Genomic DNA, 23,322 nt, shown 5'->3' on the forward strand with positions numbered 1-23,322 from the left:
AAAATGATGAACTTGGTTTGCAGATGAGCTAACCAGTGTTCGGAAGTATGCCGCAAACCTTTTCACGAAAAATAAAATGTCTTCATCTCTAAATGTTAATTTTGACTTCTCATCAAGTAAGCTTCACACGATTTCGTGTGGACAATTTAATAATGAAAAGACTTACTAGTATTAAAAATGTTTTTGCAATATCAAGTTGCTATAATATTGTTTTAGTCCCACTTGATAAATCCTGATTTGTATTAACAACGTCACTCTAGCCTTACTTTATTGTGATTACAGTGTTTATTGTCTACAACATGTTAGGCCGAAATTAACATGACTGATCCCTACGTGTACTTCCCAATTTATTGTATTCTCCTCAGCGGCGAATCAGCAAATTTGAAAGTTTTTGGTGGAAAACGTAACCGTTACTTTTATTTAGACCTATACGCTGAATAATTTTCTTCACCATTGAACACCATAATTTTTGACTCCATACTAAAATAAATGCGTACTAATCAGAGAATTGGCAAATTCAAAATTAGATTAAAATAAATCAAGATTTTAAAGTCTTGGGTTTGAACTAAACAGAAATTAAAAGCTACTTTGGTAAAATCATAATGATGTTATTTTATTTAAACAGCTCATGTACATTTTGATTTTTACTCATTGTCACAGGCAGACCATCGCACTTCAGCGTAACCACCATCGTACTTCAGCGTAACCACCATCGCACTTCAGCGTAGTTATCAACAAGTTAGCGTCACAATGTTACCATCGCACTTCAGCGTGTTAACCAACGCACTTCAGCGTGGACCATCGCACTTCAGCGTGACCATCGCGGTTCGGAGTACCATCGCGGTTCCGAGTCCTACATATATTTTCAAATAAAAACAGGAAGAAAATTTACCTCCATCGTGAGTTGAAGTTGATATAGTAGTAATCGTCCTTTCTGTTGTAACTAAAGGTTTAGTGAATGGATTAGGCACACATGATCGGTCTGTAAATCTGTCACCTTCTTTGATAGTCTCGCCAGCTTGACATCTATTAAAAAAAAAATCATGTTTAAATATTTTCAGAGGCATAAACATTTTTTTCCTCGACTGAAATGAGAAAGGCGTCTATAAATAACTTAACAGTTTTCAAATTATGTGACAATAGATGCTCTCTTATTAATATTCATAATTTTAAAAAAAACCAAATATGACATAAAGCTATTTAGTGTTTCAATCACACTCACAACGACACATCCAAAAACCACCTCATTAAAAATGAAAGACACAAACACAGTACAGAGATACTTACGTTATATTTGTTTTTCTTTGACAAAGGTCAGTACTAGACTCTGGTTTGTAAAATCCCTTGATACAATTACTACAATATCCTACAATAAGATAGAATGTAATATAATATGTTTATATATATAGAAAGTCTGACTTTAAGTTGTCCCAAATTTAGACGTATGTGATAAAAATTTGATGTAACGGCATGGTAAGTAAAATTATTATCCTTAACAACAGGCAAAAAAAACAGCTGATCAGTAATGTACACCATCAACTCGTCACTATATATCATGTACTTAGTTACAACTCTAGATGAAACCGACGAGAAAAGGCATTACTTACCTAACGAAATATATATTTTATAAAGCCTTGTTGGTCGAGCGGTCTAGGGCGCTGGACACAGTGCAAGCTGTGTTGCCACGATGTCACAGAAGCAGATGTTCGAATCCCGCTTATAGAAGAACAAAACATTTGCAGATCTAACATTGTTGGGTTAAATTTGAGACGATATATATATATAAATACCCTCGTTAAGCGTTGTTTTCTAATAAACAATTTTTTTAGTATCACATATCCCAAACGAATTTGGAGAGAATTCATGGTTTGTCTCTGTTAAGGTCCAGATATAAGGTTTAAAAAAAAAAAGGGAATAATCGCTTGTCTTTAGTGAAGAAAAAAGACACCTTGACATACTTCATTTGCAATGTATATACAGTGTTAAGACAAGCTATCTTTATTTGGTCTATTTTCAAACGGAAAAATGAAATGTTTATGAGTAAATAAATGACACCAGAAGCTATGGTGGATATTCATAGAAACTTCTTTTAAAATTTGCTGGAAAAATAACTTTAGTCAAAATGTGCATAATCATTAGATTAATATTCTAGTTCAGCAAGGAGTAATTACCTGATTCATGTAACTCCTCGCCAGGCTTGTTACATTTCACTAAAGTTGGAACACATATATTTTCATCTCCTCCACCTTGTTTTATATATCCCTTGGTACGATCGCATACACAAATGCCTTTTTCATTTCTTATTTGTTCTGAAACGAAATTTTGAACCAATAAAGAAATTGGTATATATATTGTCTGTACAAGCGTAATAGTGTAATTTAAGAAATAATAGTCGGTGACAAACTTAAAACGCCATGTTAACTACTGACACCTTATAAATTCCATCCGTCCGCTTTTCGTATTTTACCTAAACAAGGAACTTTATGAGAAGTGTGAATGCTGCATTATTTGTCGATTGTGTTGCTAATTAACATCATGCTCCTTTCTTTTCATTTTATTTATTTTTAATTGTTGGCATCGATATCATCTCATGCGAGTTGATTCACGAAAAGAACATACATTAATATCTTCACACAATTCATAAGAAAAATCATAACTGCATTAGAAATATTCTTCTGTCCCTGAAATTGCTAAAGTGTAAAAATCCTAAAATCTCGAAAATTTAACGACAAATAAATATTTGTTCGGAATCTATACTTTCTTACTAACCTGTAATTCAAAACGGTTTGGGGGTTTCTACTTACAAACAAAACGGTATTGTTGTTACTAAAATTGCAGAAAAAGATTCATCCTTTCACCTGGACAATCTGAATGATGTAAAGTGAACAATTTATATATTCTTAATTCAGGGCAATTCGATAGACTTATGTTCTCCGTTTTGATGCTGCTGTGTTAAACACTTGGGAGATACATTGTGGATATATATTATTTTAGATTCAATGCCATGTCCTAAACAACTAAAGAGGAAAATTGTATCTCAATATAGTTTTAAAACAAGATGTGTCGGACCGACACGAATAGCCTAGCTAACAAAAAAAACTTGAAGCCATTTTTAGGACTAAAAATTTTAAAAGTCCAAAGCCCGTAATTTTGGCAAAATCAGCAGAGCAGAACCAAGCGTTAACTCGATCTGTAACTCGTTTTAGTAGACTCACATACTAAAAATAAGCTCAATATGTGAAAGCGTTTAAAAAAAAACCTGTATAACTGTTATTTTCAAAGTCCAAAGCCCGTAATTTCGCAAAATCAGCAAAGCGGAACCAAACGTAAACTCGATCTGTAACTCATCATAGTAGACTCCCATTATAGAAATCAGCTCAATATGTGAAGGTGCATAGAAAAAAGTCCGTATATCTGTTCGTTGCGGAATGACAGAATGACGGATAATGGTAACACTATATGGCCCTGATCTAAGTCGGCGGGGCATTAAAATCTCAGTGCATATATTATTGACTCTCCATTTCTAACTCACTAAACTTCCCTTTTCTACAACTATTAAAAGGTGCCACTTGATTTTAAACAGGCCATTCACTGCATAATACATTGTCTACTTCACTGTCATGCAGGCATGGGATAATGCAAATTTATAATTGCAATGCATGGTAATGCATTACATTTTTCCAAGTAATTGCATGTAATGTGTAATGCAGAAATTTTTGCATTACATGTAATTGTAATTTAATGTATTACTTTAGCAAAAAGTTGTGTAATTTCATGCATTACATTGCATTACATGGCATTGCTTTTTCAATTACTATATATCTTTAGCAGATTGATGGAGATTTAACTAAAGCAGAATTTAAGATTTCTTGATTAACTAAGAACATAATCATTTGGATATTGATTTTCTATTTTCTATTTATTTTTCAAACTTTACATAAATCACTAGAGGGAATGTGGAGATTAATCCTTGCCCAAGATAGAACTTGAAGAAAATTGGTATAAATACTAGAATGACCAAATTACAATTCTAAATGAATAACACATCACTGTATATCAGATTGAGTTCTTTCTTTTTTAATTTCATTTTATTTCATAAATTTTCTAGCAATAAAAAGATTGATATTTGAAAAGCATTACAGTAAAAGTGTTCCATTGTTGTAAAAAGACCAATGAATATCTTGTCATGATTAAATAACAGATAATTGAACATTGTCATAAAACACTAATTAGTTTGTTTTACAATCGATCTTTTCACCATTTTGACACATGATCATAAATTAAGCTCTATGTTTATTATATAATTAGGAAAGAAATTCTCAGTAAATAGTTTTATTGAAATTAAAAACAACAAATGTATATTTATAAAGGTAAAGTTAACATTAGCACCTGTCCTAAGTCAGGAACCTGATGTTCAGTGGTTGTCGTTTGTTGATTTGGTTCATAAGTGTTTCTCGTTTCTCTTTTTATATATATAGATTAAATTGGTTTTCCTGTTTGAATGGTTTTACACTAGTCATATGTAGGGCCCTTTATAGCTTGCTGTTCGGTGTGAGCCAAGACTCCGTGTTGAAGGCCGTACTTTGACCTATAATGGTTTACTTTTACAAATTGTGAATTAGATGGAGAGTTGTCTCATTGGCACTCATCATGGGCCACATCTTCTTATATCTATTAAGTTAAAATAAGTATTAAACTTCATCTCTGTAATTTCTTTTTGGAGAAAACATCTCTAGAGATGTGTACCTTGAAACATAGAATGCGCATGAAGGAAGAAACCTGCTCAACCCTAATGTAAATAAAATGTAATAGTCGTATTGAATAGACCTTTTACATGTATATTTAGATTCAATACATGAAACACTTACTGTATATGCTAGAATCTTTTGTGACTTCATGTTGTTTTTCAAAATGTTTGATTTTTTTTTTCACTTGATAATAAAATTTACAAATGTAATGTGTAATTCAATGCATTACTTTGCAAAAGTAATTGTAATTTAAGGCATTACTTTGATAATTGCATGTAATTGTAATTGTAATTTAATGCATTTTTTTTTTCAAAGTAATTGTAATATAATGCATTACATTGCAATGTAATTCGCCCCATGCCCGCTGTCATGGCATAGTCAGAAACATGAATTATTGTTGATATCTCGTTAACCAATATTAGGCATTTAAGTTGAGGGATACCCAGGGATTCCGAATTTTCTCATAGCCTATCAAACAAATTCAATAAAACATGCATTGAACCTTAACTGCATTATAAAATTCTGACAAACTAATTGATTTCTTCAATTTACAAAAAAAACAAGAGGCTGTCAGAGTGACAGCAAACCGGATTTTCCTGCAGAGGTCGAACCCTGAACAGTTGAGCAAGTATAGACACTACATTTAAGCTTAAAACAGCTCTGAATTTGGATTGTGATTGAATATTTGACACAGCATAGGTTTGTGACACAAAATGAATGTGGTCAAAGAACTGAAATATTTGAAATTGGACATTTACCTATTATGGTCCAATATCCAAAATCTAAGTACATATTAGAATCAGCATATCAAAGAACCCCAAGAATTCAATTTTTGATGATATGACACAAAAGTTTAATTTAAGACCCTTTGGACCTCAATGTGGACCAATTTGATAAAGGAGCCCACAATCCAAAATCTCTCAATACATGGTTAGATTCAGCATTTCAAAGAACCCCATGAATTCAATTTTTGTTGAATCAAACAAAGTTTAATTTTGGACCCTGATTTGGACCAACTTGAAAACTGGGCCCAAAAATCTACTATTTTAGATTCAGCATTTGAAAGAACCCTATATATATTTAATTTATGTTGAAGTGAAACACAGGTTTATTTTATCCATAATATTTTCTGTGCAAAAGGAAATAACTCAAACTGGATTAATATTTCTCTAAAAAAAAGATATGATGCAATTTTTCAAATTATAATCAATAATATACATTTGTAATAACAAAAACCAGTGATGACTAAGTTCTCTAAAATTAGATATGATTTAACACTCAAACATTGTTAGAATCAGCATATCAAAGAACCAAAGAATTCAATTTTTGATGAAATTAAACAAAAGTTTAATTTAGGACCCTTTGGACCTCAATGTGGTATTATCTTATTAATAATGAAAAGAAATACAGGTTTAGATTAAGCATTTCAAAGAACCCTATATATATTCAATTTATGTTGAAATCAAACACAGTTTAATTTTGGACCCCGATTTGGACCAACTTGAAAACTGGGCTCAAAATCAGAAATCTAAATATATGTTTATTAATAGACAATATAAGCTTAGTTTTTAAAGGAGTTCACTTCATCAAAAAAAAATATATAGCATTCAGAAAATTAATTTTTACAGAATAACAATCAAACTTGCCACAAAATTCTTCAAACAATTCACCAAAGAAAAGAAGAAAAAAATCTAAAATTTTATTTATCATTAATACAATGTCTTTTCAAAATCTATAAAACTTATCAGTAACAAGAAGTAATTGTAACAGGATGCTATTACGAAGTCTCTCAAACAAAGCTCCAATGATACGTCATTGCCATGGTCGCCTGACATTGGGCAAAGTCCAGTAAAAATTGGTTTGTGATATGCATAAGTGACGCCTATAAATTGACCCTGTTTGTCATTCAAATCTTCTTGAAATGACGAACAGGAATATATATGGTTTAGGGGTGGAGATCTCGACCGTTTACAAGTTCTCAAAAGGGTGGGGGGCTGTGATCCCCAGGGGACTCGCCCTTTATTTCATATGATTTGTTTTTTTTTGTCCCATACAATAATATATATGGTTTAGGGGTGGGAATCTCGACAGTTTACAAGTTTTCAAAAAGAAGGGGGGTGGATGTTACCCGAGGGGACTTCCCCTAAATTTCGTTTGATTTGTTTTTTGTCCCATACAAGAATATATATGGTTTAGGGTAGGGATCTCGACCGTTTACAAGTTATCAAAAAGAAGGGGGGTGGGGTTAGCCCCCATGGACTTCCCCTATATTTCATTTGATTTGTTTTATTGTCAATAATATATATGGTTTAGGGGTGGGTATCTCGAACGTTTACAAGTTCTCAAACAGGAGAGGGTGGGGGTGACCTCAGGGGACCCGCCTTTTATTTCATTAGATTTGTTTTAATGTCCCATACAAGAATATATATGGTTTCAGGGTGGGGATCTTGACCGTTTACAAGTTTTCAAAAAAAAGAGGGGTGGGGGTCAACCTGGAGACATTTGATTTATTTAATTGTCCCATACAAGAATATATATGGTTTTGGGGTGGGAATCTTGACCGTTTACAAGTTTTCAAAAAGAAGGGGGTGGATGTTACCCGAGGGGACTTCCCCTAAATTTCGTTTGATTTGTTTTATTGTCCCATACAAGAATATACATGGTTTAGGGTGGGGATCTCGACCGTTTACAAGTTATCAAAAAGAAGGAGGGTGGGGTTAGCCCCCATGGACTTCCCCTATATTTCATTTGATTTGTTTTATTGTCAATAATATATATGGTTTAGGGGTGGGGATCTCGAACGTTTACAAATTCTCAAACAGGAGAGGGTGGGGGTGACCTCAGGGGACCCGCCTTTTATTTCATTAGATTTGTTTTATTGTCCCATACAAGAATATATATGGTTTCAGGGTGGGGATCTTGACCGTTTACAAGTTTTCAAAAAAAAGGGGGGTGGGGGTCAACCTGGGGACATTTGATTTATTTAATTGTCCCATACAAGAATATATATGGTTTAGGGGGTGGGGATCTCGACCGTTTACAAGATAAAAGCACATTCTCAAATTGAAGGGGGTATGGGGGTAAGAATATATATGGTTTAGAGAGACTTAATTATCTACAAAATGTCTAATAATGAACAGTAAATTTCAAACTTCATTTATACAGTCCTACTAGTAAATTTCAATCTTTATATTATATTTACAGTCCTACAGATCTTATCAGGAAACAGAAAATTTTCAAATAAATCTGTCACTCCAATGATTATCATATGCTAAGATATTTCCCAGATCTTATTAATAATGCAATCCATACTTGCAAATCTAAAGGGTTATTTCCTTTGAACAGAACTATGGTTTTACATATAATACTCGAAAAAACATATATAATAATTAATAATGTAATTAACTTCAAAATGTCTAATAATATAGCTTATAATCATCATCACTTAGGAAATAGAAAATTTTCAAATAAATCTGTCACTCCAATTTTTATTGTGAGATAAGACATTTACCATACGCTTAGTCATAATATGATAACAAGAGAAAAATATTTAAAAATACCACTCTTGGATATTAAAAATGGCGATAACTCAAAAAGGAGAAATACTTAAATCGTGAAAATTGCACTTAACCTTCATTTAGTCGCAAGAAACAACATATCTAAATTTGAAAAAAAATCATCACAACGTTTTCACGTTATTGAAGAGACACTGTTTGGGAGCCGCCCGTCCGCCCGCCCGCCTGCCCGCCCGCCCGCCGTACATCTCCAAATCAATAACCGATATTTCCTTAGAAAATCCGGTTAATGACATAAAAGAATGATCATTTATTTCGAAACTCCTGCTGAAGAAATGTTGGATTGCAATGAAAGCTTGTTGACATTTTTCAGTATGTTATTGCTTTTGTTTTTGCCCTTGTTATTAGAAATGTTCAGAATAATCCTACGCATAAGCGTAACATTTGTCATTTTTGACGATTATTTTAGGACTTCCCTCGTCAGCAAGTTTTCCTTTATCAGGTTCATGTGTAGAAATTTCACATAAATCCTCCTGAAATGTGTTTCGTACGTTAACTAGTATATATCAGAGATACTCAATACTAATGACACACTATGTCTTTATAAGCCTTATCATCTTTAATATTGAAAGATTAGAGAAACGATTTTACAATACTTGTTAAAACTTTATAACTAATTGGGTGTAAAAATAAATTGTAGCTTTCATTTGAGTATGACGGTGTAATGCTAAGTCAAAATGTATAGATTTTATATATATAATATGATGAACGTATGAATTGTGTTTGTTTTTTTTTTTTTTTTTTTTTTTATTTTGTTATACAATGTCTTATTAAAGATTCTGTGGTATGAAAAACTGCCTATTATCTTAAGATTTGAAACATTTTCAGTTGGCATAAGAACACAGCATTGCTTGTACAATTCTCACCTTGTAGGCATGTTGGTTTATCTACACATTGTGATCGTTCAAACCAATCTGTATGATATGTATCTGCAATGTATTGGCCATCTGGACATGGTACACAGACATCTGTGCCGTTCTTTGCGTTGCAGGGTATAAATCCTTCAGCTATGAAACAGAAGGTACCATAAGTATTAATATAGTTGAACGGTTCATGGGATAGTCATTCGACCCAATATTCGGTACTTGAAACCAAGAAAAACATTATATATTTAATAGTTTTAATAGTTTATTTCCAACCAGAAGCAATACAGCTTATAGGTATATCACAAATATATACACGTATATCATAACAGAACATTTTGAATACAATCGGAGGCAAGACTACATAGTATAAATCATTCAAAGGAAATTTTATATCTGTGGCGTATTTCAAATATTTTCCTAAATTAGACAATTCCGATACATTCTTTGTTGACAATAACTGAAATAATTTAAAAACAGATGCATTTGTATAATAATACATTTTAATATACAATTTTCTTATATTGTCATATTTTGGACATTTTGAAATAAAATGAAACTCATCCTCGATATCATCATGGTAACATAAAATACATAATTTTTCATTTCTTGCTCTTTTTATGAATCTACCATATTCAATATTTAATTTGTGCGAACAGTCTATACTTAGTTGAAAATCTAATACATTGTGGAGTTAAGTTTTTTGTCAAATAAAACTGCAATTGAAAATTATCCACAAGATGTTTATAAATAGTACATTTTGATGACGAATCAAAAAAAGAATATTTCTTTCCTGAAGAAAATGGTCAATAAGCCTTTGTTTGAATAAATTTTTAAAATACTTCTTCGCATACTACATTCTGTGTATACCAAACATGCCCAAAACCTAAGCTAAGTAACATACATTTAACATTATTAACCTATGATGACTTATTTCCTGATTCACACTCATCATACATGTCATTATATATAGCACTAAGAATACAATTTCCCGTCCGTAATAGACGAATCCAATATTTTATTATTCTTACTTTACGAGATATCAATAAAGGAAATCTTCCCAACTCAGAATAAACCATTGCAGTAGCAGTGGATTTCTTAACGGTCAAAATATTTTCACAAAACTCTATATGAAGTTTTTCTATATCAGATGCATTATGAAAACCCCATATTTCACTTCCATATGATGAAACAGGTGAAATATAAACATCAAATAAATACAATTTTGTTTGTACATTTAAACACATATGTTTTATTTTACCATACAGCATTGATAAACATTTTCTTCCTTTTGGAAGCAATATTTAACTGAGTTTGATTAAACTTTCCATTGTAATGCAACATAACACCAAGATACAAATAATGATCAGCAACTTCAATAATTTCGCCATTATACAACCATTTTTCATCGCTTCTTAATTTACCACCGTTTCTGAAAACAACCACCTTAGTTTTATTTGTGTTTACAATAAGATTCCACTTTTTACAATAATTATGTAGTGAATTCAACATATTTTGCAACCCATCAATAGTCTCAGAAAATATAACAGTGTCATCTGCATACATCAATAAAAGCAATGAAAGTTCTTTTGCCTACTGGCAGACATAAGCTATTAATAAACTCATTTTCAAAATCATTTAAAAACATTGAAAATAGTATGGGTGATAAGTGTTCCCCTTGTTATACTCCTTTTTCTACAGAGAAAATGTCAGAAAATTCACCTTTAAACTTTACACAGCTCACAGAATTATCATATAGAGATTTTATTACTGAAAATAGCTTACCACTAATACCACATTTTGCAAGCTTATAATATAGAAAATTTCTATTCAAGTTGTCAAAAACACTTTTATAATCTATTAAAAAAACAATAAAGATTTTTCTTCAATCTCAAATATTTAGTAATGTCTGATTGTAAGACAAAAATAGCATCAGTTGTACCATGACCGGGTCTGAACCCAAACTGAGCGTGAGCGTGAGCCTTTCATTAATAATAGTAGTAAAAAGTTTGCAGAAACAACTACTTAGTGTAAATACCTCTATAATTATCAGTAACATTTACATCATTTTAGTTATGCACGGGAATAAGTATTCCCTTACACCACTGTTTCGGCATATATCCAGTTTAAAAAATATCATTAAACAAATGTACAATTAAAGGTATGAAAATGTCTTTAAAATGTAAAAAATACTCATTTAACGATTGTCAGTACCAGCCGATTTGTTACATTTTAACTTCAACAAAACTTTACACTTCTTCTGGAGTAATAGCTAATACTAACAATGAACACTGCCTTTCCTGGATCTTGATATCTATATCTTTAACGGGAAGCTTAATACCAAAATTTATGATAAAAGAGATGATTTTTCATTTCCTTATTGTTAATTATCCATTTTTAGATGGTGACGTCCCCTTGTCACCATCTTATGGTGTTTATATATCTCAACTTGTTCGATTCGCTCGTGTATGTAACAACGTATTTGATTTCAACGAAAGAAATCTCTGTATTACTGAAAAATTATTACACCAGGGTTTTCGATATCACAAACTAGCCAAAACATTTACTAAATTTTATCATCGATACAAGAACATCATTCGTAAATATAAATCAACATGCAGACATCTTATACGTTCAGATATTTCACGTCCAATATTTTATTGTAATATTCTTTACAAAGCACAAAAATGTTTTCAACTGTTTTTAATGTTCGTATTATTCCTTTTAATACAATAACGTTTTACGCAAAACGGTTTGAAAACAGTATTCAGTTTTTCAGTAAGCTTTATAACAGTATTCTCAATACTTTGTTCTGTACACACCATTTGCTCAACATTACTGTTCAGTGTGTCCATATGACTAACCAAACTAGTTTTCATTTCCTCAAATTTGTCCGGGTCCCATCTGTATGTGCTATGAAAAAAATTATCATCATTTGAATTGTATGTATTTAGACCAGAATCGGCTATTTCAAGCGTTAAACGAACCGGTGCATGATCCGACCACATATTAAAGTCCATAACAACAAAATCATTTATAAGATTTGAAGTTTTTATGTATCAATGCATAATCAATAACACTAGATCCCAAACGGTTATAAAACATTAATTTTCCTATTTTGTCACTAACTGATCGACCATTACATACACGGAGTCCAGTAGATTGGCAAAGACGTAAAGGTTTCCTTCTAAAATTATTTACTGTTTGATCTTCAGAAAATTGAATCAGTTCTTCGTCATCACTATCATAGCTGATAAAATTATCAATGGTTTTTTTTCGCCAATGTTAAGTTCGTCGTTTTTTATAAAATCTGATTTAATACCTATTCGACTGTTCCAATCACCAAGAGCAGCAACAGAGCCTAAACTACTGTAACTTGCAATGTCTTCAGTCAGACAATCATAAATATCAACATCATATATGTCATAAAAAAAATTTATTTTCATGGGGTACATATACAAAACATAAATAAACATCATTGCTTTTATCAAAAAATTTTGTCCACCTTTACCTATATAACAGTATCATGAGAAACTTCAATATTTCTATATGATTTTGAAATGATTTGTTGTACAAGAGGATCATTTCACCACCTTTACCTTTTTTTCTTCAATAACAATTGATTAAAAATTTATTACCAAAAGTTTCATCATTTATATCAGCATTTTCATCAATCCAACATTCAGACAAGAAAACAATATCATTATTTACAAAATTTTGAACAAAATCTGCATTTTCAAGCTTATTTTTTACTGATCTATTAACATTCCATTAAACAATATTAAGTTTTTGCCTAACCTCCTGTTAAACCTATGATTCAACAATCTCTCTTGTTTGTACAAAACATTGTTTATCTAGAGTTTATTATAAACCATTCTAACATATTGTCCCTCATCAAAATTTTATACCATCTACTTCTTCCGAGACTTCCGTCACCTCCTGTTTAACTTTATCCATATAAGTTTTCATACCGAGCATGTTACCCTCCATATTTGACATTTTGGTTTCAAGAGTTAAAACTGATTTTTCTATTGTTTCTAATTTGTTCATTTTTACTTCCATTCGGTCCAAACGGTTACAGACATCTTGCAGGAGAAATTCAATATTACTATTTATTGCAATAGGTTGTGTATATACAGCAGCTCCGGGTGTACTTGTACAAGAAGGAAGGGAGAAGCCCCCTTGTGGTGAACATAAAATATAGCTGTTATTACTACCACCTTGTGGCATTTGCTGTATGGGGGAGGTGAATGATGTATGGAAAAAATAGTTCTGCTATAAGCAGGCGTGGAAGTTATTGGTTTGGGTGGTTTTACTGCTTTAGTTGCGGACTGTGATTCGTCTGAAGTTATTGTGGAATCAATCTCTTCTAATTTACGTTTTGCTCGCTTTGCTGCTTTATTTTTCTTGTTCATGATTCATACTTCGGTTTTTAAGTGAGTTCACACGAGTTTCCGTATAGATCCCCAGTTTTGTCCATAAGAGTAGGCAAATAGTTCACAACAGATAAGTAAATAAAGGTGAGTTTGTTTATGTTTATGTTTGAAAGTATGAGTTGATTTGATTTGATTTATAAACACGAATGTTTGATCATGATAATCGCCAACAAAAAGGATATACTTACTTTCTGTAAGTTTTAGTAGATTGCACTTTTCTCGTCGACACTTATCAACAATATCGTTTCAACGCATAACATTTGGCAAAAGTTCACCTCCAATATTAATACGTCTTGCTAGTCCAGCGGCCATTTTTTGTTTTGCTTGGTTTTTTTTTTTTTTGGTTCTTTTTATATATATATAATTTGCCCTTTTCGTACGTAGTTTCTTGATGTGACACTTGTTTGACTAAATGTTAGTGTTCTGGCTGCGTTTAACAGTGAGATTGTTGGGCTATAATTGACATTACTTATTAGATTTGTCTGTAAGATACAATGTATAATTTGTTGATATTACCCGCAGCTGTGCAATTCAAGAATGACAACAATACACCTCTAGCAAATAATTGTCAAGGGATTTAGAGACCGTCTAAACCTTGTAGTGAGTTTTTGCTCAATGGCGAAAGGACTAAATACAAACAGCAAGTAAAGCTATGTACCTTTTATTTGTGGTTTTTCATGTGCATGTCGTGATTAAGTGTTATATACTGATACTCATATATATCCTTTCTTTTCCATTATATAAAAACTTAAAATTATTTATTTGTTAGTTCACAATTATATTTTATTTTGAGTTTGACATTACCAACACGAAATATTGGATAAAATATTAGAAAACAAATAAACTTAACTTTTGGTTATATGAAAATATATATTATCATCGGTATAAGGACATCATTCGTAAATATAGCTCAACATGCAGACTTCTTATACGTTCAGGTATTTCACATCCAATTTTTTATGGAAATATTCTTTATCAAGCACAAAAATGTCAGTATTCACCTCTGAAGCTAACAAAACCTTTAAATAGACTTATTAAGAAGGGATATAGTTACGATACTGTTGTCAGGTCATTAAAGATTGCATATTTTGGCGTTAATATTGATTCACTTATAGGGTCTTTGCATCGGCACTAAACACATTTATTTAAAAACCAGTTGTTGGCATGACACGGGTTATGTTCTTCTCATATATGTTATGATGGTATGATACTAAACCCCTAACGGGAAGGATTGTGCCTGATATTCATATGATGAAGACATAATCTTTCAATCAGTTTAATTGAAGTCTGGAGCTGGCATGTCAGTTAACTGCTAGTAGTCTGTTGTTATTTATGTATTATTGTCATTTTGTTTATTTTCTTTGGTTACATCTTCTGACATCAGACTCGGACTTCTCTTGAACTGAATTTTAATGTGCGTATTGTTATGCGTTTACTTTTCTACATTGGCTAGAGGTATAGGGGGAGGGTTGAGATCTCATAAACATGTTTAACCCCGCCGTATTTTTGCGCCTGTCCCAAGTCAGGAGCCTCTGGCCTTTGTCAGTCTTGTATTATTTTTAATTTTAGTTTCTTGTGTACAATTTGGAGTTAAGTATGGCGTTCATTATCACTGAACTAGTATATATATTTGTTTAGGGGCCAGCTGAAGGACGCTTCCGGGTGCGAGAATTTCTCGCTACATTGAAGACCTGTTGGTGACCTTCTGCTGTTGTCTGTTCTATGGTCGGGTTGTTGTCTCTTTGACACATTCCCCATTACCATTCTCAATTTTATTGGATTATGTTTATTCTACATTTTAGATTATATTGTCAGGTTATACATGAACTGTTCCGTATGTTGTTTTTTTTTAATTTTTTAGGCTCAAACTCATCTTGTCTACGGGTAACGTAGCATCGCTAGTTGACAGACCCATCATTTTGTATTATATTACAATGTTAAATTTCATCATTATTACTAGGCTTATATCACCTGTTCTACAGGAAGCGCGTTTCGTTTACCTAATACTCATCAGTGTCAGATGCCCGAATCAAAACAGTTGGAAGGCAAAATTAAATACATAGTTGAAGGCCATTGAAAACCAAAAATTCAAAAAGTTGTGCCAAATACGGCTAAGGCCATCTATTCAAGCGGATGGAAAAACCTAAGTGTTTCGAATAAATAATTATTTAAATTTAAATACAAAGAGATAAATTGGAATCCATTCCTTAAATTGTTTACATAGTACAGCACTTTTAAATCGTAGATCATCTTGTCAGTCGTTGAACACATGAAGTTACAACGCATCTTAAATAAATAATGTACCTTTACATTGAACCGTCCAACAGCAAACGTCTCCTCGCTGCTTTTGTCCTTTTAAACACGGATGGTTTGACATCGGATTATACAAAGGCTGTGTAAGGCTTAAAAAATAAATAAAATATTAATTTAATATACTAAACTTGCAATGTTTTAGAGATGTGTTGTAAAAATACATGTTTCAATGAACACACATGACTAAAGTTTAGCGAAATCCATTTGATAACAGAGAAAACCGTTAAGTTAACGTTTTCTATACGAAACCATCGTTTATGTTCATGATCAATAAGAATGTAAATATCTAATATAGGTAGTAAGATTAGACATATAAAATATTAACTTTAAGCAAAATATGATCTTAAAAAAGAGGCAATAATAGATTGTCGATATTCAACATCATCAATTCATTAGGAATATACAAATTATGGTAAAAAACAAAAAAAAAATTGAATATTAAGAACTCCAAAAAGGAGCGAGACCGGATGTGTCGACAGGGTAAGCGTCTCGTGTTTTGCATGCATTACCTGCAAGTCCTCGATCAGTAAAGTGCAGAATTGGGAATGGAACACAATCGGTAAATTTACAAAATCGACGACTAGATTATTTTTCTTCAAAATTCAGTTAAGATATCAGACGTAAGATATAGTACAACAGACGCGCGTGATTGGCTATAAGTGGCACACGAATAAAAAGTAAAATATAGTAACTTTATATATGTGTATGTCATTATCAAGCATGCATTTATCATAATTTTTTCTTGATGACAAAGAAGTCCGTGCATTTTGTCCACATTTCCAAAGGTAGTGTGATCTTATGAAGAATATTGTCACATATTAGAGGTTTCCAGTCTCAAATAAAAAGTGTTTAACTTAATTATATAATATACAATCAAGGTTTATATGTGTTATAAAATGAAGAAGCTACATAAAAAAGTTATGTAAAAATATTGCTAATTTGCCGTATTTATGAAAACATTCCAATAATACCTACTTGTGGTGTTTAAGACTTCCAGTTGATGTTCCAAAGCTTGCGTTTCTATCTGGATTTTCTTGTTACTGGTTACAATACAACTAGGTGTTATCAGTAGTAAAGTCGAGGCAATCTGTTGGGAAGTTTTACTGACGACATTATTACTTGATTGACGTCTACCGGAATCTGTGAGAGAAGTACAGTTTGTGTTAGCAACAATTCATTCTTCCTTTCCTCGAATATTATCTACCTCCAAAAAAATGTAACTGGTAGGAGTTTTGGAAATGAAATAACACCTTTTTTCGTGTGTCTTAACCGGAAAACTCAAACCCAAAAATCTGAAAGCCACGGACGTAAATATACTTAGAATCGTTAGGCGTTATTAGACTAAAATGGACCTGTAGATTTTTACAAGATAATTTCCATATTGGGAAAGAAGACATAGAATGTGTAAAGCAATATAAATACTTTGGCCTTATAATTGAGAATGCTGGGAAATTTAATGAGGCTAAAAACAACTATTTCAAAAAAGCTTGAAAGCCTGTTTTAAGTTATATAGAGACTTGAAATCCTCAAGACCAATCATAAACATATCCCTACATTTATTTTATCATTGTATAAAACCTATTATTCTTTACGGTTGTGAGAATTGGGGTATTATTAATATTACTCCAAAGAGAAAATCATTAATTCTTGTTGATATATTCAAGGACTGGGAGACCGAAAAACTCCACATCAAGTTTTGCAAATACATACTTGGTGGTCTCTAAACTATATACTATGTACTAATATAGGAGTTGTAACAGAACTTGGAAGACAAAGACATGTTAAAACAAATTTTCATGTATTGGCACAGACTAGAAAATTCACCATCAAACTTGCTTAACAATGCATACAAGGAATTTATTCATTTGCATAGCATAAACAAAGGTCAAAACTCTTGGTTCACAAACCTACTCTTTTATGGTGAAAAATTAAACATTGATCTGACCATTTGTAAAAACTGGAGTAAACATAAATTTAAGAAATCACTTAAAATCTATCTAAAAAACAGCTTTCTAGGGACCTGGATGGAAATAAGGTCTTCTTATTTACATGATAAAGGCATATTAAGTACATATTTAAAATTCAAATTTTCCTTTGTTAAAAAGAACTATTTATCCTTTACATATAGTGATTGGAAAATTCTCACAAAATTGAGTTTGAGTAATCATAAATTAAGAATTGAAACTGGCCGTCATGAACGCAGGTTCAACTCTTCAGGTAAATTGGAATATATTCCAAGATGTGAAAGACTTTGTAATTATTGCAATTTGAATGTGATTGAGGACGCGCTCCATTTTATATTGAAATGTCTTTTATATGAAGCATCACGAACAGTTTTTCTAGATAGTCTATTCATTAAATATCCAAATTTGAGAATACTAAACTTAGAGAATGTATTCATTTGGGTAATGTCAAATGACGACAAAAGCTTTATAACATCTTTATGCAAATATCTGAACATAATTTTTGAAACTAGATAACTAAAAATTGGAAAATAAATTTACCAAATTGAAACACCTAGCTACAGGTTTTTTGAGTAACATTATATAGATTGGAGTTATCTTTCTTGCACACAGATGGCTTTCTCACAAATTGTTTATTCATGTATATGTTATATAAATCATAAAATAATGTTTAAATGAATGTTTTTGTCTAAAAAGATGTATACAAGTCATGTTGTCTTTTTATTATTTTCTTTTTTGTAATTGATATGCCATTATGGGCCCATTAAGAAATAAAATGATTTGATTTGATTTGATTTGGTTTGATTTATAGCTGATTTGCTAAAAATAGAATATGCGTCATTGGATAGAAAATAGATTTGTGTAATTAATAATAACTTTGGCTTAATTTTCCGTAAAATGGTTTTTAACCTTCTCACATGAAGAAGCAGTAATTGATACATTAAAAGAAATATGGTCATAAGAAATCAAAACGATTACACGTTTAAAATTTCTCATATATCTCTCATAACACAATGTTCATATCACTAGTTTACATCGCGCCTTTTAGTATGGTTTTATATGTCATTATATCACTTATTAAATAAGTAGTTACCACATATACCAGTATAAGTAGTTAATCGGTGGTCTCATCTCATTTATATATACACGTTAATCATAAACCGTACGTGAATATTAATCAAACTCATAAATATCTTAATTATGTCTACATTTTAACTCACCTACTTAACAGCGTAAGCTTCTAAAAATAGATTGGAAATTCCAAACTTCAACATTTCCTGTTGGTTATTTTTAGATCGCCAATTTCTAAAAGCACTTGAAAACATTATAACGTAACGAAACTATTTTGTTTTATTTTTTACAATAATTTATTCAAATGTTTTAATTTCAGAATAACAATAACGGCCTGCAAACTTTACTTTTCTTATATCAAATCAAAATCAAATCAAATTATTTTATTTCCTAATTAAAGGGCCCGTAATTAAGGGCATATCAATAACAAACAAGAAAATAGTAGACAAAAATGTATATACATAAAGGCAACAGTAGTATACCGCTGTTCGAAAACTCATAAATCGATAGAGATAAAAACAAATCCGGGTTACAAACTAAAACTGAGGAAACGCATCAAATATAAGAGGAGAACAACGACACAACAAAAACACAACATTAAAATGTAACACACACAGAAACGAACTATATATAATATAACGATGGCCATTTTCCTGACTTGGTACAGGACATTTTAAGAAAAAAATGGTGAGTTGAACCTGGTTTTGTGGCATGCCAAACCTCCCGCTTTTATGGAAACGTCAAACACAACACCAAAACGACAACATTACATGACAGGACCACAGTACAAATAAATGGGAGAACATATAGGACAAAGAAACACACGAATAATAGCTAACAAAAGGTACTAGGCTTAAAATTCAATACGCCAGACGTACGTCTCGTCCACACAAGACCAACCAGTGACGCTCAGATGAAAAAAGTTTGAAAGCCAAAACAAGTACAAAGCTGAAGAGCACCGAGGACCAAATCTTCCAAAAAGTTGCGCCTAACACGGCCAGGGTTTTCTGCCTAGGACAAGAACATCCTTATTATTTAGAATAATTTATAATTTTGCAAACAGTAAATTTTATAAAATGACTATATAATAGATATACATGATAAAACCAAAGTGGGGACTAACTACAGAATAAAAACGGATACATTACATAAAACAACTTAATCCAACACATAAAAAAATACACAGCCGAGCTAGCCAAAGCCTCAACGCACAAAGTGACGTCACATTTGAAATTCTAAAAAAACACACAAAGTGACGTCACATTTGAATTTGTAAAAATATTTCCCAAAAATAAGATAGGATTAGGATTGATTAAAGATTAGATTTGTAATACTGACATTTTTTTAGACAAAAACATTCATATTTTTAACGACCATTCTGTTAAAGAACAAATTCCTGGATATTTTAATAATACTGAACTCCCTCGATCTTATTTGTTATATTTACAAGAAATCTACCCGAAAATTTGTGTTTAATTATAGCCAAGTCTGTAAAGATGTAAATATCAGTGAAAATACACCTTCGTCATGTAATTGTAGTAATTCCGAATACACTTATGGCCCCATTTCCCATGTTATAACAGGAGACCTTAACATCGTTCGCGACCGAGAGTTAAAATCATTCCTCAGTAAAGGACCTAAATATTGTCCCCCGTCAATTATTAATTGGAATGAGTGTCGTAATATCATCCACGACTCACTTCGTGCTTACTGTTTGAAATGGATAAAACGGGAAAAAGCTGACAAAAAATCTTTGGACTCTTTTTTTAATTCAGTAATGAAGATAGTTGATATACGTATACAACATTTTAAAGAACATTTTACTCTTAACAACAACCATAAAAATCCTATTTCTCGTATCAAACATAAACTAAAAGAACTAGCCAAGGAATTTGTTTTTATCCCGGCTGATAAAGCTGCTAATAATATCATTATAGTTTGACGTAAATTTTACATTGAGGTTCTGAAAAAGGAAATCACGAATTCACCAACATTCCAACTGACTTCATTTTCAGAAAACGATATCTGTAACAAACATAAACTATTAGCTACTTCTTTACAAGCAGAACCAAATACAATGAAAGTCCCAACTATGTACTGGCTTCCGAAGCTACACAAATCACCTTACAAATATAGATTTATTTCGTCTTCAAGTCATTGTTCCACTACTAAATTGTCTATTCTACTTACTAGTACACTTGGAACAATCAAAAACCTTATAATAAATTGTACAAATAAGGCCAGGCCTTTGAAAATAGTGGAATTAACTACTTTTGGAGTGTCAAAAACTCGTTGGAAGTACTTGATAAATTGTATGCATATATTGGTGATTTTGAATCTGTTCAACGTTTTGATTTTTCTACCCTATATACCACTTTGCCTTATATTCTTATTAAGAAAAAATTCACACACCTAATTGAATGGGCATTTAAAAAGGTGGAATGCGAATACATATGTTCAAACTATTTGGGTCATTTTTTAGTAGCAACAAACAAAAGAGCTATTGGACATGCTTTGATACTATATCTGCCCTTGAATTTTTACTTGATAACATTTTTGTTCGCTTTGGAGATTCCGTATATCGTCAAGTTATCGGAATTCCAATGGGGACTAACTGTGCACCACTTATTGCGGACCTGTTTTTGTATTGTTATGAGTTACAATTTATGACTAAAATCAGCAAAGACCCATCGAAACAACATCTGATACAAAAATTTAACAATACTTTTAGATATTTGGATGATATATTGGCTCTCAATAATGAGGACTTCAGTATGTATACTAAAGAAATTTATCCTGTTGAACTAACTTTAAATAAAGCTAATATTAACAATGACTACTGTCCTTTCCTCTATCTTGATATCTATATCATTAACGGGAAGCTTAATACAAACATTTATGATAAAAGAGATGATTTTTCATTTCCTATCGTTAATTATCCATTTTTAGATGGTGACGTTCCCTTGTCACCATCTTAAGGTGTTTATATATCTCAACTTGTACGATTCGCTGGTGTATGTAACAATGTATTAGATTTTAGCGAGAGAAATTCATGTATTACTGAAAAATTATAACACCAGGGTTTTCGATATCATAAACTAGTCAAAACATTTATTAAGTTTTATCATCGGTATAAGGACATCATTCGTAAATGTAACTCAACATGCAGACATCTTATACGTTCGGGTATTTCACATCCAATCTTTTATGTTAATATTCTTTACAAAGCACAAAAATGTCAGTATTCACCTCAAAAGCTAACAAAACCTTTAAACAGACTTATTAAGAAGGGATATAGTTACGATACTGTTGTCAGGTCATTAAAGATTGCATATTTTAGCTTTAATATTGATTTACTTATAGGGTCTTTGCATCGGAATTAAACATATTTATTCTAAAACCAGTTGTTGGCATGACACGGGTTATGTTCTTCTCATATATTTTATGATAATATAATACTAAACCCCTAACAGGAGGGATTGTGCCTGATATTCATATGATGAAGACATAATCTTTCAATCAGTTTAATTGAGGTCTGGAGCTGGCATGTCAGTAACTGCTAGTGGTCTGTTGTTATTTATGTATTATTGTCATTTTGTTTATTTTCTTTTGTTTCCTATTCTGACATCGGACTCGGACTTCTCTTAAACTGAGTTTTACTGTGCGTACTGTTGTACGTTTGTTTTTTCTACATTGGCTAGAGGTATAGGGGGAGGGTGGCGATCTCAAAAAACATGTTTAAGCCCGCCGCATTTTTGCGCCTGTCCCAAGTCAGGAGCCTCTGGTCTTTGTTAGTCTTGTATCATTTTTAATTTTAGTTTCTTGTGTATAATTTGGAGTTTAGTATGACATCCATTATCACTAGTATACATATTTGTTTAGGGGCCAGCTGAAGGACGCCTCCGGGTGCGGGATTTTCTCGCTGGATTGAAGACCCAGTGGTGGCCTTCGGCTGTTGTCTGCTCTATGGTCGGGTTGTTGTCTCTTTGACACATTCCCCATTTCCATTCTCAATTTTATTAAACATTATTTTATGATTAATAGCATAGGATCAGATTATCTGTTTCTCCTATTTATAGATTACCTTATCTACATACTGATTTATCAGTCTCACTTGCGGACAAACTTATTTCCCACATGCATTAATACACTAAAGTAGTATATATGCTATACAAACAATAACTTTATTTGTTTTAACTAACTCTAGTAACTCTGAGGTATAAAATAGTAACTGTTGATATTAAAACCTAAATTATGGATGATTTGGTGAAGAAAGGTGCAACAAAACATTGCAGCTATGGTACTTGTAATAGTGATTCACGTTATGCACACAAAGATTACATGGAGGGAGT

General features: G+C 31.8%; 1 protein-coding gene across 2 annotated transcripts in view; it reads right to left on the minus strand.

Moving 5' to 3' along the window:
- LOC127719864 (uncharacterized) overlaps positions 1-19,147 on the minus strand; it is a 54,376-nt gene extending 35,229 nt beyond the window's left edge. For both annotated transcript variants that reach the window (XM_052226204.1, XM_052226203.1), the window contains exons 1-7: positions 19,120-19,147; positions 16,911-17,075; positions 15,927-16,024; positions 9,190-9,330; positions 2,172-2,309; positions 1,288-1,366; positions 893-1,026 (exon numbers count right to left, since the gene is read on the minus strand). In XM_052226204.1, coding sequence (XP_052082164.1) covers positions 893-1,026; positions 1,288-1,366; positions 2,172-2,309; positions 9,190-9,330; positions 15,927-15,999 — 565 coding nt within the window. In that variant the 5' untranslated portion in view covers positions 16,000-16,024; positions 16,911-17,075; positions 19,120-19,147. The remainder of the gene's footprint in view (positions 1-892; positions 1,027-1,287; positions 1,367-2,171; positions 2,310-9,189; positions 9,331-15,926; positions 16,025-16,910; positions 17,076-19,119) is intronic.
- Positions 19,148-23,322: the final 4,175 nt, after the last annotated feature.

This window comes from Mytilus californianus, unplaced genomic scaffold, assembly GCF_021869535.1.
Source record: "Mytilus californianus isolate M0D057914Y unplaced genomic scaffold, xbMytCali1.0.p SCAF_11, whole genome shotgun sequence".
Classification (NCBI taxonomy): domain Eukaryota; kingdom Metazoa; phylum Mollusca; class Bivalvia; order Mytilida; family Mytilidae; genus Mytilus; species Mytilus californianus.